We start from the raw sequence: 27360 nt of genomic DNA on the forward strand, positions 1-27360 counted from the left end.
AATCTGGTCCACCATCTCCAAAGTAGCAGGAGGGGCAGAGTCAGCCACAAAGGTGCGTCTGAGCACCTTGGCCCAATCTACCACAGCCTGAGACACAATGACGGAGGCAAAAATAGGTTTCAGCATGGAACCCGCCACCATATAGGAGTGGCGAGCAAGAGATTCCATCCGCCTATCCGTAGGGTCCCTAAACACCGGAGAATCCTCCGCGGGCATAAGAGTGGCCTTGTCCAACCTAGACACCGTGTGATCCCCTTTAGGGGCCACGGACCAGCGCGAATCCGTAGGAGACGAAAATGGATAATGGAGCTGAAACCGTTTCGGTACAACAAAATTGCGCTTCAAATTGCGCAATTGTTCGTTCACCGTTTTGTGAAACTCAGCGGGACAAGGGAACACTTGTGCCGCCTTCTGGGTTCTACGGGTCCCAAAAGAAGACCGCTTACCCGGCGGTGTACTCTAAATGTAGTGTATCCTTAACAGCGGTAATAAGCGCAGACATAGCAGCGCATTCTCTGGCCGTCCCAGGGGGGGGAATCATCCCCCTCCTCATGCTCCGCCTCCCCTTCCGACTGAGAGGACTGAGACCCAGGGGGTACACTGTCCATGGCAACCATATCAGATTCTGAATCAGAGGAGTGAGAAAGCCTAGGCCTTTTTCTAGAAGCCCGTTCAGACATAAAAAGATCCACTTTGGACGCTAAAGTCGCAAGTGCAGCTGTAATCACGGATGATTCAGGCGTACCTGAATCTTCCACCAAAGCTGGGGGGAATTTGCTGTCCTGGGACTCCATAAAAACTTTTTTGGCGCTGGCCCTTTAAATCGTGATCGCGGCGAAACCCACCGCAATGCACCGCAATAGGGACTATACCCCACAGGAAGGAATATAACTGACAAAGGAATATCACCCGAAAAACAGCAGAAAAAGACCCCCAGAAGTGTAGCTATACAGTTACCACGCTTGCTGAACGATCTGGCTGCATGAAGAGAGGAAGTGATGTCACACCGCTAGTAAAACTCAGGCTAAGGAAAAATGGTTGCCTATAGAAGTCAATGGGAGGCTCCGGGAAAATGGCCGCCGAAAACTTGCATAAAAACACCTTCCCACACAAAAGATGGCGCCCGAAAGGACGCGATACACTAATACACTACATAGAAAATGGCTGCTGATCGCCCTTACTGATGCCAGAACAGCTGCCCACACCAAAAATGGCGGCCCTGCGGTTTTACACCGCAGCGGCCCTCACATGCATGCCTGCACCCCACAAAAAACACACACCACAGTGCCGGAGGGGACAGGGACCCCCACAGAGCGTCCCGGACGCGATAGTGCCCCCGCAGGGACCGGGAGGGAATGCGAGCCCCAGACACACAGTCATGAGGGAGAACACAGACTCTCAGCAGACTGTCATCCCCAGAACAGAGGCTCCACACAGAATGTACTCACCGGTCCATGATGGCGTGGGTGCTGCTCTGCGACGGGAAGCCTCCCACCCCATGCGGTGGGGGTGCCGTCAGCCTAACCGGATTCTAGCAACGCACGGAAACCACAGTTGAGGCATCCTAGAGGGGTGGCCACCTCGCAGGCTTTTGTCCCCGAGGACAGGGACAGGTCGTTTGCGAGGCCAGGGCGTACGTATAGCCTGCTAAACGCTCGATGGCTGGTTGGGATTCTGTAAGGCTCTAGTACAACCAGTCCGATTCCCAGCTCTGCAAACGCTGTAGTCTTCCGAAGATCCGACTAACTAAGCACAAATAAAAAGCTAGTAGTGCAAAGAAAAACACTTGGCATAAAATAAAAGTAATAAAACAGAAGAAAGGCTGAGACTGTAGCCCCAGCACAGGGAAGCCTATCTTACTCCTAACTAGGCAGAAGACAAACTGAGTTGGGAATGCTGATAGCAGGGGGGTATTGGACTAGTGGGACAGCCCCTATAGGTGTGTCTATGCAAATTGTTTGTTTTTTAACAAGTCTTATGCCTAGCTTTCTCCTATGGATAAGAGGTCAATACCCATTGGTGAAGACTATATGAGGGGCGACGACTGTCAGAGGACGTAAGAGAAAGTATTCTTCTCCTGCCTGTGAGACCTTTAATGATGTCATCCAGGTTAGCTCCAAACAGGTGATCTCCTTAGAAAGTCTTTTTTGAAGTCTTTATCTGCAGAACAGCACTTGAGCCAAAATACACGCAGAAGGACCACTGCCAAAACAGAGAGGCGAGCCATCAGAGGAGCCGCATCCAAAAGAGGCATCACAAAGAAACTGCAGTCCCTGGACCAGCTAGTCCGCCAGCTCGGCAAAGGCAGGGGGGATATGTTCCCCCTCCAGGTCACAGTGTAAGAGCTTAGCCCACTCGGTCAGAGTTTGCGACAATAGGGCAATGGTGAATACCGGCCTCATTGCCGAACCAGCCAAAGTGTACAAATTGTGGGCCACAGCCTCCGCTTTCCAATCAGCCAGAGCCTTAAAGGCCAGGGACTCTTCAATCAGAATCATGGTTGCCTTGTTTAATCTGGAAACCTTGTTTAATCTGGAAATCTGTTTAAGCTGCGTCCTCCATCTTTAGGGTCTCGTGCACAGATACAATTCATGCATCCACCAGCGCCTTTTCGTGCCTGGTTGCAGATGTGGATGAATCCTCCTCACTATCAGAGGATTACAGTCGTGTGGTTACAGACCAAGCAGGGTGACCCACATCTGCGGCAGCCAAATCAGATTCAGGATCAGATTGATAACCCATCACCGAAAGCCCCCTCCACCCGGGACAAAAGGGGCTCCAGGACCGCCGTCAGTGCATGGATGGATGGTTGGGACCCAGAGGGACCCGCAGCCTCAGATAGGGGATCAAGTAGGGAAATGTGCTCCAAAGACTCCATGAGGACCAGCGGGACCCCACAAAAAGTGTAAACACTGCTAAGGGACAACCCTCTGGCAGCACCAACCAGGGGCCAGGCACAAAGCACCAATCGTTCCTCAGCAGAGGGAAGAGGACCCCCCCAGACTCACCAGCCGCAGAAACAAGCGCCTGCAGACACCAGGATAATGCATTACACGTGCGGGGATCAGGAAGTAGTATGATCCAAGAGTCAGCACCAGGGGATGAGGAGGGGCTCCCACCGCCGAAATTGTCAACCACAGGGCTCCACTGTCGTGGTCGCCGCTATATTCAATGGAAAACCACAGCAAAATGGCCGCCGTGTATATAAATACACAGGCTACACAGGCTACAAAAAAAATGGCGGCACTCAGAGGCATGCAGGGACCAAGGAGGGAGACCAGGAATCAAGGACAGATCATGTCAGGATGGGGGGCCTGGAGCCTTTAAACCTAGGGTACCCTGCCACTTTATGAGCGGAGGTGTCAGAGACTAGTCCATGCTGGAACTTGTAGTTGTAGCTGACACAGGACGCCTGGGTACAGAAAATAAACCTGACTGGAAAGACACTGATAAGTGAGGCTGATTTGCAATCACACAGTCAGGGAGCACACTTGCATCAATTGCTCAGACACCCTTTGTTAGTAAATGGATTTGGCTAAGCTTCTGCTTCTTTTACACAATGCATCAGGGAAGAAGCTGGAGATGGCAAATAACTGTTTAGGATATGAAAGAATAAAAGAAACAGGAAGCCAGAGGGCAGCAATCATATGCAAGAGGCACACAGATCTTCATTCAAACAGTGCCCACAAATAAAGGTGATATACTTGAACAAATAAAATGGACAAGATAACTACGGTAACGATCTTGACTGTTGTGTTATACGTTCGAATGAAACATTTAACCCCCTCGGGCGAGTTGGCTATGTACACTAACTATGATACGGTATAGTTATTTTGTAACCAGAACATGTCAATGTTGATGATCTCCACTAACACTGTTGAGTGATTTTTTTGTACTATTTCGTACTTCATTGTTTGCTTAAAAATCTTTTTTCAATAAAAATTATTGGAATAAAAACCTAGGGTACCCTGTCAATTGCAAATTCTTGAAGGAAACTAGTGCTTCCCCTGAGGAAGTCACATGAACATGATGTGATGGGACGTGACAATACGCGTTGGGACAGAATACTATAGGCAAACCCGGAAGTTCGGCCGGCAGATTTACTGGAGGATACTTCATCTGATTTGATCTGATCTAAATATGAGGGATGATATTAATAATGGAGCTATGGACGAAGCAGAATCCCTATGGGTAGAGCTTCAAAGGGAAGGCATGGTGGGGAAGGTAATATTGGGCGTATGCTATAGGCCCCCCAACCTGAGGGAGGAGGGTGAGGCGGACCTCATTTTACAGATAGGATTGGCAGCAAGGATGGGAAATGTCATTATAATGGGGGACTTTAATTATCCAGATATAGACTGGGCAGAAGGAACAGCACACTCAGCCAAGGCTAGGCAGTTCCTAAATGTTTTGCAGGACAATTTCATGGGTCAGATGGTGAATGCACCGACGAGAAAAAATGCGGTACTTACTGATTACCAACAATACAGACCTGCTCACGGATATAGAAATACGGGACAACTTAGGAAACAGTGACCATAGGTCAATAAGTTTCAGTATTAATTACAGTTATAGGAAGCAGAGGGGTAATATAAGGACACTGAATTTCAAAAGAGCCAATTTCCCAAAACTGCGCTCGCTGCTAGAAAATATCAATTGGGATAGAACCCTGGGAACAAAGAACACGGAGGAAAAATGGGGGTGCTTCAAGAGCATACTTAACAAGGGGATTGACCAGTGGATTCCAAAGGGAAATAAATTTAAAAGAGCAAAATTAAACCCTGGGTGGCTAAACTCCAACATAAAAATGCATATTAGTGCTAAAGAAAAGGCCTTCAAAAAATACAAGACTGAGGGGTCATTGGCAGCATTTAAGCATTACAAAGAGTGTAATAAGAAATGTAAAGACGAAATCAGGGCTGCTAAAATAGAACATGAGAGACATATAGCGGAGGAGAGTAAAAAGAACCCCAAGAAGTTCTTTAAGTATATAAACAGTAAGAAAGCGAGGCCAGAACACATTGGCCCCATAAAATATGACAAAGGAAATATGGCCACTGAGGACAGAGAAAAGGCGGAAGTGTTAAATCATTTCTTCTCTTCAGTCTTCACAAAAGAATCGGGGGGCTACACGAACCTAGCTTGTAAGGCCGAACTAAACAACACACCTCAGGAAATGCCGCCATGGTTAACAGAAGATAGACTTAGAACTAAACTAGAGAAACTTAACATAAATAAATCACCGGGACCGGATGGCTTGCACTCGAGGGTTCTTAAAGAGCTCAGCCAGGTGATTGCCAGACCATTATTCTTGATCTTTAAGGATAGTTTACAGACGGGTATGGTGCCAGCTGATTGGAAAAAAGCCAACGTGGTACCAATATTTAAAAAGGGGCCGAGGTGTATCCCGGGGAACTATAGGCCGGTCAGCCTAACATCTGTAGTCTGCAAGATTTTGGAGGGGATGTTAAGGGACCACATACAAGACTTTAGTAATGAAAACTGTATTATTAGTAGCAATCAGCATGGATTTATGAAAAATCGTTCTTGCCAAACCAATCTATTAACCTTCTACGATGAAGTGAGCTGCCACCTAGATAAAGGAAAGCCTGTGGATGTGGTGTATCTGGACTTTGCAAAGGCCTTTGACACCGTTCCCCACAAACGCTTACTGTACAAAAAAGGAAGGTAGGTATGGACCATAAGGTGAGTACCTGGATAGAGAACTGGCTCCAGGGGAGAGTTCAGAGGGTGGTGATTAATGGGGAGTACTCAGATTGGGCGGGTGTGGAAAGTGGGGTCCCCCAGGGTTCTGTCCTGGGACCAATCCTGTTTAATTTATTCATAAATGATCTAGAGGAGGGGATATCTAGTACAATCTCAGTATTTGCAGATGATACTAAACTAAGCATGCCATTATCTTCTAAGCAGGATGTGGAAACCTTACAAGCGGACCTGAACAAAATAACGGGGTGGGCAACTACATGGCAGATGAGGTTTAATGTTGAAAAATGTAAAGTAATGCACTTGGGGGCCAAAAACCAGAAAGCAAGCTACTCACTAGGGGGGGAGCCTCTGGGTGAGTCTAGGATGGAAAAAGACTTGGGGGTACTGGTAGACAACAGGCTTGGCAGTGGCATGCAATGCCAAGCTGCTGCAAGTAAAGCCAACAGAATACTGGGATGTATAAAAAAGGGGATTCACTCCAGAAATAAAGAGATTATTCTCCCACTCTACAAGACTCTGGTCCGGCCACATCTGGAGTATGCTGTCCAGTTCTGGGCACCGGTCCTCAGGAAGGATGTGCTGGAACTGGAGAGAGTCCAGAGAAGGGCAACAAAAATAATTAGGGGAATGGAGGACATCAGCTATGAGGAAAGACTACAAGCACTGAACCTATTCTCTCTGGAGAAGAGACGACTGAGGGGGGATATGATATCAATGTACAAATACTGTACTGGCGACCCTAGCATAAGGAACAAACTATTCAGAGAAAGGAGATACAATAAGACACGTGGCCACTCACTAAAACTAGAGGAAAGTCGGTTTAACCTTAAAATACGTAAGGGGTTCTTCACTGTAAGAGCAGTAAGGATGTGGAATTCTCTTCCACAAGCAGTCGTATCAGCAGGGAGCATTGATAGTTTAAAAAAACTGTTAGATGGGCACCTTAGAAACCACAACATACAGGGGTATACAATGTACGGTTAAAAGCAAACACACACACACACATCATAGGTTGAACTGGATGGACTGGTGTCTTTTTTCAACCTCACTAACTATGGAACTATGATTTATCCTTACTATACCGTATCCAAATGTGAGTTATTCTATTTTTATAATAAAACAAGTTATTATATACTACACCATATGGAGCTTTGTCTGAGTTTGAGGGGACACAGCATCAATAAAAAAGCCTGGTTATGAAAAGGATCTCTATCGAGAAAACATCACATCACTACCAGTGTATTTATCCCATGCTGTTGCCTTACAGCAATAAGGTAAAGGTGTAGTGCATCCAGAAGAATCATCTTTTTTCCCTGCTTAACACAGTGTAGGGACTTATGAAATTCACTCTTTCAACACCATTTAATGTTTTAACCACCACTGGCCTAGGATCTACTATAATTAATTTCACCTTTTGATTCATGATGAAAGGATTTTATTGATTTATTGATTCAAGTGTGATTTCATTCATCGATTCATTGATTGTTTATCATGTCTCTTATTTTATATTGTCATAGTGGTTTAATCATACATACCTTCTTCACTTGATTTTTTCGATATGTACACATTTAACAGATAAACTTTGGTGTGCACCTTTTCTATTGTGGTATCTATATCATTTTATTATCAATTATGGTCACATATTCCTTCATCATTTCACATTTCTTTCACACTTTTGTTTTATAGTTCACATCTTCCATTCGAGTTTTATCACCAAATATATTTTGTTTAGCGCAGCTCCACATTCTTTCTATTTATACATTTTTCTCAGCTTTGGTAAGGCTGATCGGGAGTTGCAGCTTTCATTTGGCTTTCACATTTCCTCTATAAGATAGCACAGGGGTCACATTCTTATCATCATACTATATGCATGCACCTCGACAACAATTAGTTCAAAATGCTTTTGCAATACCAAAAAAAAAAAAATGCTCATAACAGTTAGAACTTTGAGAATTACTACAGTATTGCTATTTGAGTAAGAAGCAATATATAATGTTCTGACAATTTCCCTTATTCTCTTATATAGCATATCTATTCATTGCTTTATCAAAAAGTTCCATGCCAAATGTAGGATACAATCAAATTTGATTACTAATCGAGGATCACTTACCTTTCTGCATCCCTTAGATGTATTACCTTTAGTTAAGAAGAATAAAAAAAAAACATAAAAAAAGGAAAGGCATAAAGCATTTAGATGACAGTGCCTTAAAAGCCCAAGTGTCTAAGTGCTTTTGTGACTTTAACTAATAAAAGGGTGTGGCATCTTCGTATGTGCTCGTTTGAGATTTGCACCAAACTGTTGGGCACTTGTCTGAGACTAACCCTAAAACAAAAAAACCGCTGAGAGGTAAACAATCAAAAGTAACATTACCATGATTCAAAACCATCAAATGTGTATCATGAGCCAATTCATAAGGCTAGGTTCACACATGTCCAGTGCAAATTTCCCCTATATTTCCACTGCAAATTTCATAAGAAGCTGCAATTTTAGATGCGGTTCAGATGCAAATTTTTGGAGCCAGCGGCCACCGGCATTTTTAACATTAGCTGGTTAAGGGGCGGGCCAGGCCGGGAAGCCAGCCGTTGCGTCCTTAACAACGGATGACTCTAAGAAAATGGAAACTAAGTGTAAAAAAAAAAAAAACATTGGCAGCAAAATAAATCGTGACCCTTAGGGTCCTTTCACACAGGCGTTCTTGTCTGTTTCTTCAGTTCAGTCATGTTTTGTTTTTTTGTTTTTTTAAATTAGTTTTCATGTCTGCTGACATCTGGTTTTCATCCGCTGACACAGTTTTTTTAATCCTCCGACATCAGTTTTTATGTTCGTTCTGTTTTTTTTTTTTTTCATGGAAGAGAAATAGGGCTTTCTTCCTTCTCAAAAAACTGGACTTAAAGCGGAGTTCCGGCCACAAAATCGACATAATCGATTTTGTGGCCATCCGCTTGCTTTTCGGCACCTGAAAAGGAAAAGGATAGTTACGATTTTTTTTTTTTTTACTTACCTTGTAATTGCAGAAAAATATACTCACCTTTCTTCCACTTCCTCCCTCGGCAGCCGCGGCCCGCACTGTGACTTCCGGTTTGCAATGATTCCTGGCAGCTGAACGTCATCGCTCCCAGGAATCAATGCGTCGGCCCCACTCGTCACTTCCGGTGGGACGCCGCATTCCCTGTTAAACAGCTTCTGGGCATGCCCAGAAGCTGTGGAGGAATGCGGCGCTGCACCGGAAGTGACGATCGGGGCTGGTGCAGGCGCATTCTGGGAGAAGAGGACACGGAAGAGGACGCAGAAGATGATCGTGCTGGCTTCAGCTGCCCACATCCGAGATGGCAACGCTGGAGAAGAAATTTTAAAGGTGAGTATTTCTTCTTGCAGGTAAGTGCGAACCGGGACAGATCAGAGGCTATCCATTGTGGAATGTACTAGCCCTGACTCTCCCGGGGGTATTTTTAGTGAACATTTTTTTTCATGGGCAGAACTCCGCTTTAATGGAAGCGGATGTCAGTGGATGATCATCTACTAATGTACGCTAGCTCATAGACATTCATGTCTGTTTTTCATCTGTCAACAGATGGAGGAAAAATCTGAAAGGACCCTTAAATCTGGTATGGATTTTGAGGGGAGGCCCTATGCCAAAAAAAAAAAAAAGGCTTGGGTTCCTCCCAAAATACCAGAACCTTATCTGAGCATGCAGGAAAGAAGGGGGCTTCGTGAACAATACCAGGCCACCTGCCCTCAAAACGGGGGGGGGGGGGGGACTTTGGGGCAGGGGGGCCAGCTCCTTCCACACATCTTGTCCCAAACATCTTGTCCCCATGTTGATGGGGATAAGTGCCTCTTCCCCACAACCCCGGGCGGTGGTAGTTGGGCTCTGCAGGTAGGGGGCTTATCAGAATAGCCCCCTTCAACAAGTGGGCCCCCAGATCCTGGCCCCCCATGTGAATGAGAGTGGGGTACATTTTACCCCTACTCATTTCACCAAAAAAAGTGTCAAAAATATATAAAAAACAGACACAATTTTTGACAATTGCTTTATTAAAAATAAAAAAAACAATGATCTCCAATGTAGATTTATTGTCAGTCAAAACGTCCACCGCACCACCGGACCTGGAAAAAGGAAATAAAAAAAAAAAAAAGCTACACCCACACCAAAGACTCCCACTGTCTGTCAATGTGAAAATTCCGAAATAACTTAGTTGCGACGCAGGGATTTTTTTTTTTTTGGGTCGCAGTTGGCGGACGCGTGATTGAGGATGGATCTACACCGGCGGACATTGTTTTTTGGTGCCCGCTGTCTCCAAAAACACCCTTCACATGTTGAGGGCACATGGCCTGGCATGCTTCTGGGGTGCTTGCTCCCCCCCCTCCTTTCCTGCTCTACCAGGCTGTATGCTCGGATAAGGGTCTGGTACCCTACACCAGTTTTATTTTGTTTTGGTGTGGAGTTCCTCTTAAAATCTGCACCAGACCCAAAAGGGCCTGGTATGGATTGGGGGGGGGACCACCACACTGTCTCTTTTTTCAGAACAAATTTGTTTTCAAAAATGATCCGAAGTGCAATTCAAATGCGTTCCCATAGAAGGCAATTACCTTGAAATTTACATCTGAACCACACCGCAGTGCTCAAAAAATGCACAGGATTCTTTTTAAATGCGCAACAAATTTGCACTGCCGCTTCACCACACATGTGAACCAGCTCCAAAGAAAGCCAGTTTGAATCACATGTCATGCAAATCGGATGCGGTTCAAAACGCATCCAATTCGCATACTGTATACAGTATGTGAACATGGCTGAACAAGAATCTATCCCTAACAAAACACCTTTCTAGCACCTTTCTAAACCAATACTTAGCCAATCCAACAGCACAAATGTCAGATCTTGCAAATCTTCCTATATAGATTCCAGCCCATAATAAAAGCTTTTATTCTTCCATGTATAAAATATAAAATTAGAGTATAAAAATTGACTCCTATGTTGATCAACTATCCCTAGAACAGTCTAATACTACAGGAAGGTGAGGGAAGAGAAATATTAGAAGGCCCCACTTCTCCATGACGTTCACCATCACTGCATAAATGATGATATCTCCCCAGTTGAGCAAAGCAATATCAATTTACAAAGTGATTAAACACAAAGTGGACTACATCAAGCCACTTTCATTAAGGAACGAGGTAAATAAGATGGTCCCAAACATGACGTGAGGTGTGCACCAGTGCTTTCATCATGTTTCAAACATTTTTAATGAAGTTAGGCATGTACTGTATGTGTGAACAGTACAATTTCAATGTTAAAACACCAAGACTATCTCTATTGCGCTGTGCACAAACTGCACAATTACAGGAATAATGGCATGCATGGAGCCAGGAGTGAAAGCAAATTTGGGTGATAAAGTTTTAATTGTGGAAAAAAAAGGGGAAATAATCCAAAATTTACATTTTAAATGAATGCAAACATTTTTTTATAAGAAATGATTTTAAGTAAAGGATATCATCACACTTCTGTTGATACTCAGCGATCAGATGGCTGCAAAACAGGTAAAAAGTAAAAAACAAAAACAAAACTTATTTAATACGTATAAAATTAAAGGTGGAGTGAATTACATAAATATGGTAAGAAATATCACTTACTAAATATTTCAACAATTTTGATGTTACGGTCTCTTGTTTTTGGGCTATAAAATATACAAGGACACACCAAAAAAAATGGATTTTTGTAAGATCTTACCGTAAAATCCTTTTCTCTTAGCTCATTGACAGACGTAGTCCTCTTTGATTAATATCAAATTGGGTTATGCTGCCCTCTACAGGAGTAGGACTAGGCAGAAAGAAAACGTTCTGGCTCCACCTTAGGGGCAGTCCCAGAGGGTATATCCTCTTCCTGTCTGCTACAGGAAATCAGTTCTGTCACAAAGCAGTGTCAGAGAATTTAACCCAACCCAACTCAATGATAGAGGGGCGGGTACTACGTCTGTCAATGAGCTAAGAGAAAAGGATTTTACGGTAAGATCTTACAAAAATCCATTTTTCTCTGTCGCTCATTGACAGACGTAGTCCTCTTTGATTAATATCAAATTGGGAAGTCCCAAAGCAGTGCCACAAATGAGGGGTGGGAACAGAATCAACATCCAGAAGGCCCAACCGGAGCCAACCAGAAGTATCAAGGGACTCATCGAGCAAACAGATGAGACCTACCCAACAAACCCTTGAGGTAGACCAACAGTCTCCTCCAACTAGACAGAAAAAAACTGATTTCCTGTAGCAGACAGGAAGAGGATATACCCTCTGGGACTGCCCCTAAGGTGGAGCCAGAACGTTTTCTTTCTGCCTAGTCCTACTCCTGTAGAGGGCAGCATAACCCAATTTGATATTAATCAAAGAGGACTACGTCTGTCAATGAGCGACAGAGAAATTTTTTTTTTTTAGAAAATACATTTGGGCCACATTTGCAAGACTTTACAGAATGCAGGTATAAAATACAAAAATGACATGTATCACAAGTTTGCAGAAAAGCAACAAATCACAGAGAAAAGTAATATTTCCAAAGCACACAGTGTGGTTAACTGTGAAACTGTGATTCCTTTTATGCTAAGCATTCTCCAGGTAAAAAACTGGATTTTTGTTATACCATAAAATCCTTTTCTCTGGTGTTCATTGACGGTCACAGCGACGTGTCTTCATTATAGTGTGATGTGAGTCTCGCGCTGTCCAGAGGACTAGTAAATGATAACAAACACTACTTAAAGCTGCGTATACCCATTCTGTAAACCAGACAGTATGTAAACAGTTAATGGAGGGGGGAGGTATCGCGCTTCAGGGAGAATAAATACTTTAAAATTAATAAAATAATAAAACAATATGGTAGTAGTGTTGAAGCTCAAAAAATGTTCTGTGATGTGTAAATTCAATAAAAAATAATAATAATGTAGTATATTAACTTGCTCCCATCTGCGCTATAGCCGAAGTACGGCTGCAGCGCGGACTCACATTTTCGGGAGGCCGTTTTTAAACGGCCTCCCAGACACAGGCTCCCCGCGTGCTCCCGCGAGCGCGCATCGGGGAAAATCTGTGTCGGCCGTGTCCCTTGGACACAGCCAATCACAGATCGTGGTGAATGGCCAATCACAGCGGCCATTCACCACGTGATCGGACCGTCCCATGAGAGATGATCTCATATGTAAACATATGAGATCATCTCTCATCGCCAGCGCTCCTTCCTCACACAGAGACTGCGTGTGAGGAAGGAGGAGAGCCGATCAGCCGTCGGGGACACAGAAGAATGTAATCACTGATCACCAGTGCCCTGATTACACAAGGTACACTAAACACACTAACTGCCCACCATCAATGCCCACAGTGCCCACCATCAGTGCCCACAATCAGTGCCCATAGTGCTGCCAGTCAGTGCCCATCAGTGCCTGCTCATCTAGGCACTGATAAGCACTGACTGGCAGCACTATGGGCACTGAGTGTGGGCACTGATGGTGCTGCCCATCAGTGCTCATCTGTGCCGCCCGTCAGTGTCAAGCAGTGCCACCCGTCAGTGTCAAGCAGTGCCACCCGTCAGTGTCAAGCAGTGCCACCCGTCAGTGTCAAGCAGTGCCGCCCGTCAGTGTCCATCAGTGCCGCCCGTCAGTGTCCATCAGTGCCGCCCGTCAGTGTCCATCAGTGCCGCCCATCAGTGTCCATCAGTGCCGCCCGTCAGTGTCCATCAGTGCCACCCGCCAGTGCCCATCAGTGCCGCCCGCCAGTGCCCATCAGTGCCGCCCGCCAGTGCCCAGCAGTGCCACTTCTCAGTGCTCATCAGTGCGGCATATAAGTACCTCCTCATCAGTGCCACCTCATCAGTGCCCATAAGTGCCACCTCATCAGTGCCCATCAGTGCAGCCTATCAGTGCCGCCTCATCAGCGCACATCAGTGAAGGAGAAAAACGGAATTTTTGTAAAATCTTACCTGTAAAATTCCTTTCTCTGAGTCCTCCGACAGTCGCCGCCTCTTCATATTCGTCACATATGGGGTATTAGACTTTGCTCCGAAGGAGTAGCTAGGCAACAGAATATGTTAACAATAAAGCTTTAACATATCCCACCCTCAAGGGGTGGTCCCCTCAGTCAATACCCTCCTACTTCCTGCAACCATATCTCAGTTTTAGTGGAATAGCAGTAGAGTATACATTCAAACCCCAAAAGAGGGGCGGGGGCGGCGACTGTCGGAGAACTCAGAGAAAGGAATTTTACAGGTAAGATTTTACAAAAATTCCGTTTTCTCTTACGTCCTCCGACAGTCGCCGCCTCTTCATATTCGTCACATATGGGGACGTCCCAAAGCAGTGCAAACATGAGGGGTGGGAAACGCATCCGCGCCGAAAGGCAACGCAGTCTCCACATCAAAGAAAGGAACCTTACCAAAGGAAGGAAACCAGCTGGGCAACAGCAAAAATAAGTGCTCAACAGGAGCAACAACCCAGGAAAAGACAAAAAAACCAGGGGATACAAAAGATATCCCAACAGCCAGGAGTCCCCAACAAGGGACCCTAGGGAACAGCCGCACTAAGAACCTTGCGGCCAAAGGAAGCATCCGCCGATGCCTGAACATCTACTTTGTAGAATTTTGTGAAAGTGTGCACGGTCGACCAAGTCGCCGCCTTACACACCTGGGCTACAGAAGCCCCATGACGGCAGGCCCAAGACGTACTCAGTGATCTAGTAGAGTGCGCCTTCACAGGCACAGGGGGAACCTTCCCCTGCAAGGCATAGGCCTGTTCAATGGTCTGCCTGAGCCATTTGGCGATGGTAGAGGCCGAAGCCGCCATGCCCTTCCGAGGACCCTCTGGAAGAACAAACAAGGAGTCCGTCTTACGAAAAGACTCAGTCGATTTAAGGTAAACCCTAATCGCCCGAACAACATCCAGAGAGTGCAATCTCACCTCCTTTGGATGTTTAGGCTTCGTGCACAACGAAGGCAAAACAATATCCTCGTTAAGATGGAATTCCGAAACTCGTTTCGGCAGAAAAGAAGGATTAGGTCGCAAGACCACCTTATCCAAATGAACAACCAGGTACGGAGACTTGCAGGACAAAACCGCCAGTTCCGACACTCTGCGAGCCGAAGTGATCGCCACCAAAAAGGCGACCTTTTTGGACAACAGAGACAACGAGATCTCCCTGATCTGTTCAAAAGGAGCACGTTGTAACACAGATAGAACTAGATTCAAGTCCCAGGGGGGCAAAGGATCCCTCCTAGGAGGAACCAGATGCCGCACACCCTGAACAAAAGTGCCAACCAAGGAGTTGGAAGCCACGGGACGTTGAAACAGAACGGCCAGCGCAGACACCTGACCCTTTATCGTGGCCAGCGCCAAACGCTGATCGACACCCGTCTGAAGGAAAGACAGCACACGGGGAACCGAGTACGTGCGGGGTGAAAACCCCCTGGACTCACACCAGGCAAAATAGGCCTTCCAAGTACGGTAATAAACCTTTCCCGAGGAAGACTTCCTCGCGTTGATCAAGGTATGAACGACCTCTGGAGAGAGACCCTTCTCCTTCAGGACCTCGGTCTCAACAGCCAGGCCGTCAAAGCCAGCGACTGTAAAGCAGGATGGTAAATCGGTCCTTGAGACAGTAGATCGTCTCGAAGAGGCAGACGCCAGGGGGCGTCGACCGCCAGATTCACGAGGTCTGCGTACCAGGACCGGCGAGGCCAGTCCGGTGCCACAAGAATCACCGTGCTGCGTTCCGAGTGTAACCTGCGAAGGAACCTGGACAGCAACTGAATCGGTGGAAAAGCGTACATCAGCCTGTACTGATGCCACGGGGCCACTAACGCGTCCGACGCGTCTGCCCGAGGGTCGCGCGTCCTTGCCACGAACCTCTTCACCTTGTAGTTGAGACGAGACGCGAACAGGTCCACATCTGGAAGACCCCACTTCGCGCACAACATCTGGAAGACAGCCGGATGGAGAGACCATTCCCCCTGATCCAGGGTCTGGCGACTCAGATAGTCCGCCTGCCAGTTCTCCACTCCCGGAATGTGAACCGCCGTTATCGCCGGGACATGAGTCTCGGCCCAAGACAGAATGTCGGCCACTTCTCGAGCCGCTCGGGCACTCCTGGTGCCCCCTTGGTGGTTGATGTAGGCCACCGCCGTGGCATTGTCCGTCTGCACCCGAACCGGGCAGCCCTGCAGCCGGTCCGTCCAGCGATGAAGACAGAGCCTTATTGCACGTAATTCCAGAATGTTGATCGGGAGGGAAGACTCCCCCTCCGACCAGGTCCCCTGGGCGGACAGAACGCCCAGAACACCACCCCAGCCAGACAGGCTGGCATCCGTAGTGATTATCGTCCACGAGATCGGACGAAACGACTTGCCCCCGGACACCAACGGGGACTGTAGCCACCACAGAAGGTTTTCCCTGGTGCGATGACTCAACGAGATCTGAAGATCCAGAGATTGAGGTCGCCCGTCCCACTTGGACAGGATCTCCGCCTGGAGACCCCGCGTGTGAAACTGAGCGAAAGGAATCGCCTCGAAGGCCGAGACCATCAAACCCAGACATCTCATACACGTCTGCAGAGACGAGTGTGGAACGTCCCTGAGGGACCTGACTTCCTCCTGAAGAGTCCTGAGTTTGTCTTCCGGCAGGAAGACCTTCGCCTGCACCGAGTCCAGTATCATTCCCAGATAGGGAAGACGAACCGACGGACTCAGTTTCGACTTTGGAACATTTATCGTCCAACCGAACTCCTGCAGAGTTTGCATTGTGACAGACAGGTCCTTCTCCAGACCCTGACTGGTCGCAGACCGAATCAGAATGTCGTCCAGATACCCCAGGACAGAAATGCCCTGGGCCCTCAATAATGCCAGAACCGGTGCAAGCACCTTGGTGAAGACCCGCGGAGCCGAGGCGAGCCCAAAGGGCAACGCCACGAACTGGTAGTGATCCTCCGCAATGGCAAATCGAAGGTATCTCTGATGCCCCTCGAATATGGGGATGTGAAGGTACGCATCCTTCAAATCGATGGAGGCCATGAATTCCCCCGGAACCAGGGCAGCCATCACCGAGCGCAGGGATTCCATGCGGAACTTGCGAACCCGCACAGAGCGGTTCAGAGCCTTCAAGTCCAGAATCGGACGAACCTTGCCCTCCTTCCTGGGCACGGTGAACAGATTGGAATAAAACCCCCGAAATCTGTCCCGATGAGACACCGGAACCACCACACCCTGAGCCCTCAGGTCCCGCACCGCCAGGTGCAGATCCCGCAGGCGCTCTGGAGACAGTTGTAGATTTGAGGGAAAAAATCTGCTCTCCGGCCGAGAGAGAAACTCGATCTTGTAACCAGATCGAACGATTTCCAGAACCCATCTGTCCCGCACACGGGCCAACCAGGGCTGAAGAAAACCGAGCAAGCGTCCCCCCACCCCAAAACTGGGTGAGGGCGCCCCTTCAGGCCGAACTGTTATGGGCCGCAGGTCCGGATTGGCCGGACTTCTGTTTCCCAGACCAGGGCTTCTTCTGAGAGCCTTGGCCTTTGAACGGTTTGCCCTTGTAGTGCGGCCGAAAGGCACGAAAGGACCCCTGAGGGGGCCGAAAATTCGCATGCTTCTTCCCAGAAGCCCCCTTAGCCTTGGGGAAATGGGGCAAGAGAGTGCTCTTACCCCCGGTGATCCCCCTAATCAATACATCCAGGGACTCCCCAAAAAGGCGAGACCCATCATAAGGCAGATTGGCTAAGGTTTTACGTGAAGATTGGTCCACCGACCAACATTTCAACCAAACCAGGCGGCGAGACAACACCGCCACGCTGTGCACACGTGCAGCCAACGGAATCAGGTCCAGGTCCGCATCACACAGATACATGACACCCTGGTGGATCTGATCCACCATATCCAGGGTCGCCGCCGAGGCCGAATCGGCCACTAGGACGCGCCTAAGCATCTGCGTCCAACTTGCGATCGCCTGGGCCGCCATGAGAGAAGCAAACAGAGCCTTAAGCATAGAACCCGTAACAGAATAAGTATGATGGGCAAGAGACTCCAGTCTCCTATCCGTGGCATCACGGAAAACAGGGGAACCCTCTGCAGGAATCGCAGTGGCTTTGTTCAAAACCGCAATTGCATGATCCACTGGCGGAGGCACACACCACCGTTCATCAGTGGCAGGCGAGAAAGGATAACGCAGCTTGAATTTACTTGGTACCGCAAAAGGTTTGCGCAGATCGCGCCATTGATCCTTAACAGCGCGCTGAAAATCAGCATTGCAGGGAAAAACCTGCGGCGTCCTGCGTTTTCTCTGCGTCCCATAAGCCGCCAAGGCAGCGGGGGGACACACTTCGTCCTGCAAACGCAGCGTTTGCTTAATGGAAGCAATCAACTCATCCATGATTGCAAGCTCTTCAGGCGAGCCAGGGGGAGAATTATCGACCCCCTCAACTTCAGCCTCCACCTCAGACCCCACTAGATCAAGAGAGGAGCGGGACCCCGATAAGGGGGTCCCTGCCAGAACAGCCCCATCACCTTCACCCTCAGAATCAGAGGACAGAGCAACTCTGGGCCGTTTAGTAGATTGAGCAGCCACCAGCATTTGCACCTGGGCAGCAAGGCCAGCCACAATAGTGGCTAAATCCCCCCCTGGGGGGGAAACAGCGGTCCCCTGGCTTTCCACCAATACTGTGGGAAACTTGCCCTCCTGAGAATCCATTGCCCCTGTATGCCAGACAACCAAGGGTTAACTGCCCCCTTTCAGCAAGCGCGGCAAGCGCAGCCCACCGCACCACACTCAGGCACAATGAGACCCCCACAGGGAATATACAGACTGAATACAGGCAATGGAAAACAGGAATAGAAGGATAAAACCTGAGGAGACCCCGCTGCTGCCTCGATCGGTGTTCCAGGAAAGAGGAAGTGATGCTGCCAGGGCGCTCTATGTAAGCCTATGGAGGCTACAAGAAAATGGCCGCCGTGCATGTAAACCATGCGGCCGGAGCGGGCGCCGGTAAAATGGCGTCGTTTGGCGCCGAAATCGCCGCTCCAAAGTGCAAAAAACACACACAATTTTATCCCATTATATGGATACATGTTAGATCGCCGCAGCGATCGCTGTATATGCCCCAACATGCCATTAAAAACATGCCCCACAGCACACAGCTTCCCACACTGCCCAGCCTGACACACACAGTGTCACACAGCTCCCCCCCCCCCTTGCAGCCCACAGCATGCAGCCGAGAGATAGGGAGACAAGCAGTGTGAATAAAGGCAGGTTACACAGTCCCAGACTGAGACCCCCCCCAGACAGACAGGTCCCCACATAGATACACTTACCTCACATGGCGTGGGGAACCCGCACAGGCGAACAAGCCGCTGCACATGAGGCAGGGAGAGTCGCAATTCAAGACGCACACAATGGCGGTTAAGAAACCGCACAGCGTCCGGTGAGGTAGCCACCTCACCAATCATCCCTGCACCGAACAGGGATGGGTCGTTCACTGTGCCAGGAGCGTTACCTGGCTGAACGCTCGATGGCAGACTGGGAAGCCACTGACCCACGACCTGCGATCAGGGGGATCAGCCCGAGACCCAGTCCGCATGATCCTCTTCGTCCGAAGAACTAACTAATGCTGACAAAAATAACAGCTAAGTAAAGGTAGAGAGAAAACTCAAACAAAATATTAAAAAGAAGAAAGAGTCTGGGACAAAAAGTCCCAGCACAGAGAGAGCCAGCCACTCCTGACAAGCTAGACATTAAAACTGAGATATGGTTGAAGGAAGTAGGAGGGTATTGACTGAGGGGACCACCCCTTGAGGGTGGGATATGTTAAAGCTTTATTGTTAACATATTCTGTTGCCTAGCTACTCCTTCGGAGCAAAGTCTAATACCCCATATGTGACGAATATGAAGAGGCGGCGACTGTCGGAGGACGTAAGAGAAAATTTATTTATTTTCAAAATTTACTCTCAGAAAATAAGAATAAATACTTTAAAATTAATAAAACAATAAAACAATATGGTAGTAGTGTTGAAGCTCAAAAAATGTTCTGTGATGTGTAAATTCAATAAAAAATAATAATAATGTAGTATATTAACTTCCTCCCATCTGCGCTATAGCTGAAGTACGGCTGCAGCGCGGACTCACATTTTCGGGAGGCCGTTTTTAAACGGCCTCCCAGACACAGGCTCCCCGCGCGCTCCCGCGAGCGCGCATCGGGGAAAATCTGTGTCGGCCGTGTCCCTTGGACACAGCCAATCACAGATCGTGGTGAATGGCCAATCACAGCGGCCATTCACCACGTGATCGGACCGTCCCATGAGAGATGATCTCATATGTAAACATATGAGATCATCTCTCATCGCCAGCGCTCCTTCCTCACACAGAGACTGCGTGTGAGGAAGGAGGAGAGCCGATCAGCCGTCGGGGACACAGAAGAATGTAATCAATGATCACCAGTAGGCTTGTGACGGTATCAGATTTTCATGCTGCGATTAATTGATTAAGGTTTTGCCACGGTATACGGTATTATCACGGTATTCTATTATTAAATTTAAATTATTACATTTCCACCTCACTTCAATTTCATTGCTGAATTTAGGGGCTTTGGTTCACTTATGCACATTATTATATAGTCAGTCAGTACAGACTCTGTGAACCAGGCCCTAAATAGGTCATCAAGCAGTGTCTGGCCTAACTGGTGATAACTGGTCCTGGCGCTCGGCTCCGATCCGATGGCCTGGTCATTAAGAGGGCAAATCCTTGTGGTCAAGAAGTGGTTAAACCTGAAGGAGGTGTTGTTTATAAATTACTTTACTATTGCTTTAGGCCTGGTTCACATGTATGCGGGTTGGTGGTTCACATGTATGCGGGTTGGCGGTTCACATGTATGCGGGTTGGCGGCCCACATTTGCACAGGCATAGCAGCCCATTGATGTGAATGGGCTTGAGCTGCTATGCCTGCGTTTTCAGCTGAAAAAAGGTGCATGCAGAATTTAAAAAAATGCAGTGGCCATGAAATCCATCCTTCTTTTGCACCATGCGACTTACCTGCCGTTGCTGCACACGCAAACTGTTTTTAAATGCCGTGCCCACGTATAAAAAAAAATGCAGAAAGCTTGCCAGAGCAGGAACTGCAGGTTAGTCACATGGTGCAAAAGCAGGATGGATTTCAAGGCCACTGAATTTTAAAAAAATGCCGCATGCACCTTTTTTCTGCGGAAAATGAGGGCATAGCAGCCCGTTCAAATCAATGGGCTGCTATGCCTGTGCAAATGTGGGCCGCCAACCCGCATACATGTGAACCGCCAACCCGCATACATGTGAACCACCAACCCGCATACATGTGAACCAGGCCTAAAGCAATAGTAAAGTCATTAATAGATAAAAACACCGGTCCTCCTGCAGGTTTAACCACTTCTGGATCGCAAGGATTTGCCCCTTTAAAGACCAGGCCATCGGATCAGAGCGCCAGGACCAGTCATCACCAGGTAGGCCAGACACTGCTTGATGGCTATATAATAATGTAATGTGGGCTGCTATGCGTGTGTGTGTGTGTGTGTGTGTGTGTGTGTGTGTGTGTGTGTGTGTGTGTGTGTGTGTGTGTGTGTGTGTGTGTGTGTGTGTGTGTGTGTGTGTGTGTGTGTGTGTGTGTGTGTGTGTGTGTGTGTGTGTGTATATATATATATATATATATATTAGAGCTGCACGATTCTGGCCAAAATGAGAATCACGATTTTTTAGCTTGGAATAAAGATCACGATTCTCTCACGATTCTCTGTGTAACAAAAAAAAAAAAAATGGGATAACTTTACTGTTACGTTTTTTTTTTTTTTATTCATTAAAGTCTATTAATTGCGTTTGAAAGACTGCTGCGCAAATACAGTGTGACATAAAATATTACAACAATCGCCATTTTTTTCTGTAGGGTCTCTGCTAAAAAAATATATAAAATGTTTGGGGGTTCTAAGTACTTTTCTAGCAAAAAAAAAACTGATTTTAACTTGCAAGCAACAAGTGTCAGAAAAAGGTCCAGTCTTTAAGAGGTTAAACTTCCTTTCTCCCTGGCAGAGGGAAGGAAAAGATACAAATGTAATCATTTTTGTTTATAGTTACTGGGAGATGCTGAAAGGCTTAGCTGTGTGAGTGAATGAGTCATCCAGCTCACTGAAATGTATCAATTCACAAGTCAGACCCAGGAGCAGAGAAACTCGGTATTTTAAAAATGCCACAATAACAATACCGTGGCTATGCAATACCGCGATATATCGAATTACCGAAAACCGGCATATGTCTAATCACCAGTGCCCTGATTACACAAGGTACACTAAACACACTAACTGCCCACCATCAATGCCCACAGTGCCCGCCATCAGTGCCCACAATCAGTGCCCATAGTGCTGCCAGTCAGTGCCTGCTCATCTAGGCACTGATAAGCACTGACTGGCAGCACTATGGGCACTGAGTGTGGGCACTGATGGTGCTGCCCATCAGTGCCGCCCATCAGTGCTCATCAGTGTCACCCGTCAGTGTCAATCAGTGTCACCCGTCAGTGTCAATCAGTGCCACCCCTCAGTGTCAATCAGTGCCACCCCTCAGTGTCAATCAGTGCCACCCGTCAGTGTCAATCAGTGCCACCCGTCAGTGTCAATCAGTGCCACCCGTCAGTGTCAATCAGTGCCACCCGTCAGTGTCAATCAGTGCCACCCGTCAGTGTCAATCAGTGCCACCCGTCAGTGTCAATCAGTGCCAACCGTCAGTGTCAATCAGTGCCGCCCGCCAGTGCCCAGCAGTGCCGCCCGCCAGTGCCCAGCAGTGCCACCTCTCAGTGCTCATCAGTGCTGCCTATCAGTGCCGCCTATCAGTGCTCATCAGTGCGGCATATTAGTGCCACCTCATCAGTGCCCATCAGTGCAGCCTATCAGTGCCGCCTCATCAGCGCACATCAGTGAAGGAGAAAAATTTATTTATTTTCAAAATTTACTCTCAGAAAATAAAAAAAACTTTTTTTTTTTCAAAATTTTCTGTCTTTTTTCTTTTTTTTGTAAAAAAAAAACCCAGAGATGATTAAATACCACCAAAAGAAAGCTCTATTTGTGTGAAAAAAATTATAAAAATGTCATATGGGTACAGTGTAGCATGACCGCGCAATTGTCATTCAAAGTGTGAGAGCACTGAAAGCTAAAAATTGGTCTGGATGGGAAGGGGGTTTAAGTGCACAGAAGGCAAGTGGTTAAAATGTGAATAAATAATAGTGACCTATAATCAATACACAAAATGGAGCACCCTGTGAGGATTCACCCCGACTCAGATAAAAGACCATCTTCAACCCCTGTCTGCAGAGTGGTTAAGAGGAGATGTGGAAAAGGAGTACCATTTAACTATAAGGCGCATTCCCTTGTATATTGAGGTGAGCTGCTAGTACACCCCTAGGGGGTCTAAAGACTAAAGAGCAACCCCTTTGTCACTTGGTGAAAGGTGTAGGTTAAACAGTGAAGAATTAAGAAGGATTTTCACCTATGAGGGCTAATTGAATTGATTTGGACACTTCTCTGGACACTTCAAGCACTTTCTTTCACCTATAAGCACTTTATGTATTTTCCTTGTTTTTATGTGGATTGAGGAAGCACCTGTCACTTTATTCACCTTCATTTGATATATTGTCAGCTTATTATATAGTTTTTGATGATATTAGCACGTGAGCACTTTTTGTATATTGTATGAGTAATGGAAGTACATACACCTTTGTTGTTTGTGTATTGATTATAGGTCACTATTATTTATTCACATTTTAATATACTACATTATTATTATTTTTTATTGAATTTACACATCACAGAACATTTTTTGAGCTTCAACACTACTACCATATTGTTTTATTAATTTTAAAGTATTTATTCTCCCTGAAGCACGATATCTCCCCCCTCCATTGACGTCTTCATTAGTGGAATGGGTTATACTGCGCTTGCTAGGAGTAGGACACTAGGCGGAAAAGGGTTAACAAAGTTAACAGAACTTTAACTACACCCATGGGGCAGTCCCAGGTGGTATAATCCCACTTCCTGCTCTAGGATTCAGTTTAGTAACAAGCAGTGTCCGAAGAATACATAACCAAACTCCACAGAGGGGTTGGTGCTGTGTCCTTCAATAAATATTAGAGAAAAGGATTTTACGGTAAGACAAAAATCCAGTTTTCTCTTTCGTTCATTGACGGACACAGTGACATATCTTCATTAGTCGAATGAGACGTCCCAAAGGAGCATCCGCATGAGGGGTGGCAAACCAACACAGCAAGAAAGAATTCCCAACAGGGCTAAACATAGCCAACCAGGTAACCCAGGATCTCAACCAGGAACAACTGGAGCTCACCTGACAAAAAAGTACACCCTCATGGAGGACTAATCCTCTCCAACAGCGGCCTGCAAACCCGTGCAGCCAAAAAGAGGCATAGGCAGATGCGAACACATCCACCTTATAAAAAGTTTGTGAAAATGTGCGCGGATGACCAGGTGGCCGCCTTATGACGAAAATCCCAAGAGGCACTAAGGACCCATATAAAATGCGCCATAACAGGGAAGGAGGATCCTGACCCTTAATGGAATAGGCATGCACCACCTTCTGCCTATCCATCTGGAAATGGTCGCAGCAGACATGGCCAGCCCCTAACAGAATCCATCAGAAGGACAAATAGGGAATCTGATTTTTGGAATGACTCAGTCGTCGCCAGGTACACCCTGATTGCCCGAGCCACATCTAAAGACTGTAAGTCAAGCTCTTTAGGGTGCTTAGACTAGGACAAAAGGAAGGTAACACATGCCTTATTTAAATTAAAAGCAGAGATGACTTCTGGAAAGAACGACTGGCAAGGCCGGGGTACTAATTAATCTCCGTGAACCACCAAGTAAAGTGAACGACAAGACAAGCTGCCAGCTCTGACACCCTACGTGCAAAAGGAAAAAGCCACAAAGAAGACCACCTTCTGGGACATGTAAGCAGAGGAATCACTTGAATATTTTCCAACAGCGGTTAGTGAAGAACCAACAACACAAAGATAAGATCCCACGAGGGCAATGGAAACACACTGGGGAAGCCAAGTGGCGAACCCCTCGAACAAAGGTGCGAACCACAGAAAAACATATCTAAAAGGACGATGAAAGAAACCTCCAAGGCCGAACCTGGCCCTCGGTGGTATCCGAGGCCAAACGCTGCTCGACACCTTGTTGGGGGAAGGCCAAAATCAGAGTCACCGAAAAGGAGCAAGGGTGAACCCCAAGAGATTAACATCCACAAAGTACGTTCTCAAACGCGATGGTAAAACTACCTTGAAGTAGATTTACTGGCTTACAGCAGCGTGGGAATTACCGATTCTGACCACCCTCTAGCCTTCAACACTGGCTTCCGACAGCCAAGCCCTAAAAACCAGCGACCGTAAGGCAAAATGGAAGATTGGCCCTTGAGAAAACAGATCTCTTCTAAAAGGAAGACTCCAAGGAGCATCGGCGACCAACCGTAGCAGATCTGCGTACCAAAACCGGCTAGGCCAGTCTGGAGCCACCAGAATGGCTGTAATCCCTTCTGCCTCAAGTCTACGTAGAAGTCTTTACAGAAGTTCTAGCAGAGGAAAAACATATCAGATGATACTGGTCCCAAAAGAGCCACCAGTGCATCTGTGGCGTCGGCCAAAGGATCCCAAGACCGTGCCACAAACCCAAGCACCTTCCTGTTGAAAGTAGAGGCCAACCGGACCACCTCGGGAGTACCCCTCCAGAGACACAACTGATGAAACACCTCCGGAAGAAGTGACCAGTATATCGATCGGTAGTCTGGATTCTTCCAGAGTCCAGATCCCCTGAGCACAAACCATGCCAAAAAATGCCACCCCACTCGGACAGGCTGGCATCCGTGGTGGCCATCGTCCCGTACAGGGGAAGGAATATTTACCTGTCGAAGCACCGGAGAGCGAAGCCACCATGTCAGGGACCCTCTCATACCCCGGCTTAACAGGATCAGAATGTCTAGACACTGTGGATTCTTACCCAACAAATGACAAGAATCTCCCTAGCAGGCATCTCGTGTGGACAGAGTTTAGAACTCGTCCCATGGGAGGAGTTCTAGATAGTCCAACTAGGTGGACGGCACCAGAGCCAATACCTGGAAATTCAATTTCCAACCTAACTATTGCAGAGTTCCCACAGTAATAACCCAGTTGTCCTTCAGAGCAGTCAGAGACTATGCTCGCAGATGATCATCCAGTTACTCCAGTATCGCAATCCCCTGCTGGCGCAACAATGCCAACACCGAGGCCAGCACTAATGTAAATGAAAAACCCGAGGGGTTGAGGTGAGACCTCTTGATAAAGCTCCTCGCCCACGGCAAGTGGAGGAAACAAAGCCCGACATATCTCGGAATATGAAGGTAAGCATCCTTAATAGCGATAAAGGCCAGAAGATCCCCCTGATGTAGGGGTGCCACTATCGCACGAATAGACTCCATTTGAAACATCTGTACCTGCACAAGGCGCTTCAAAGCTTGGAGGTCCAAAATTTGACATACCTCGCTTTTTTTTAAAGTCTACAGCACCTGGTATTACCAGGCGGTCTCCCAACCAGTACTAACCAGGCCCGAACCTGTTTAGCTTCTGAGATCAGACGAGATTGTGCGCATTCAAGGTGGTGTGGCCGTAGGCCCCTGGGACCTGCAAACATGAAACAAACATTCTGATTTGTAGACTGGAACAATAACCCTTTGTAGTAGCAAGGCTTGCCACAAAAAGACCTCGCATGCGGTATGAGAAAAAGGCAGGTTGGAAGAAAACCTCTCTGGAAGAGAGGACCGAAACCCAATCTTGTAGCCGGAACGAAACAGCTCGTGGACCCACTTGTCTTAAATCAGGAAGATCCATGGGTCTGGAAAAAGGCGAAGATGTCCTCCCCCAACCCAGATGCGAGTGGGAGCGCCCCAAAGGGGCGTTTGTCTGCAGGTCTGGAAGGACTCCCTCTCTGCATACTAGAAAAGGTCCTCATGGAACCTCCGGAGGAAGTCCTGACAGACTTACATCCCTTGACTTGAGATCCTGAGGAACGAAAAGGCCGCTTATGAGCCAAGAGGAAATAAAGGCCCACAATTGTGAGGAGGCTCTTTGCCCCTGGAAGCCTGTGGAAGAAGAGCACTCTTCCCTATGAAAGACCTTTAATGATATCATCCAGGAAGGCTCCGAACAGACGATTCCCCACCAAGGGAAGATCACATAAGGCCATCTGGAAAGTCTGGTCCGCAGACCAGCATTTTAGCCATATCGTGTGCCGTAGGATCATTGCTGTCACAGACAGCTCAGAGATTAAGGGAGCTGCATCCAGAGAGGCATCACAGACTAACTGCAACCCCTGGACCAACTAGTCCACCAGCTCCGCAAAAGCAGGTGGTATCTGTTCCCCCCTCCAGATACTGGCGCAAAAGCTTGCCCACTCAGGAAAGTCAGGGACACCGTGCACTGGTGAACACCGGCCGAAGGCCCGAAGCAGCCACAGAAGACATGTGACGGACCAAAGTCTCGGCTCTACCGTCAAAAGGATCTTTTAAACTGGAAACTCCACCACCGAAAATAGGACAGAATTATTCATCCTGGAAACCTGAGAGTCCACCACAGGTAGG

At 47.3% G+C, this 27360-nt stretch overlaps 1 protein-coding gene across 1 annotated transcript in view; it reads right to left on the reverse strand.

Moving 5' to 3' along the window:
• Positions 1–27360, reverse strand: part of ICE1 (interactor of little elongation complex ELL subunit 1) — a 478826-nt gene that overhangs the window by 375297 nt on the left and 76169 nt on the right. The window contains exons 4-5 of the mRNA XM_082258761.1: positions 11216–11252; positions 7838–7854 (exon numbers count right to left, since the gene is read on the reverse strand). Coding sequence (XP_082114887.1) covers positions 7838–7854; positions 11216–11252 — 54 coding nt within the window. The remainder of the gene's footprint in view (positions 1–7837; positions 7855–11215; positions 11253–27360) is intronic.

The sequence above is a fragment of the Pelophylax lessonae genome (genome assembly GCF_965119305.1).
Source record: "Pelophylax lessonae genome assembly, chromosome: 5".
Taxonomy (NCBI): Eukaryota; Metazoa; Chordata; class Amphibia; order Anura; family Ranidae; genus Pelophylax; species Pelophylax lessonae.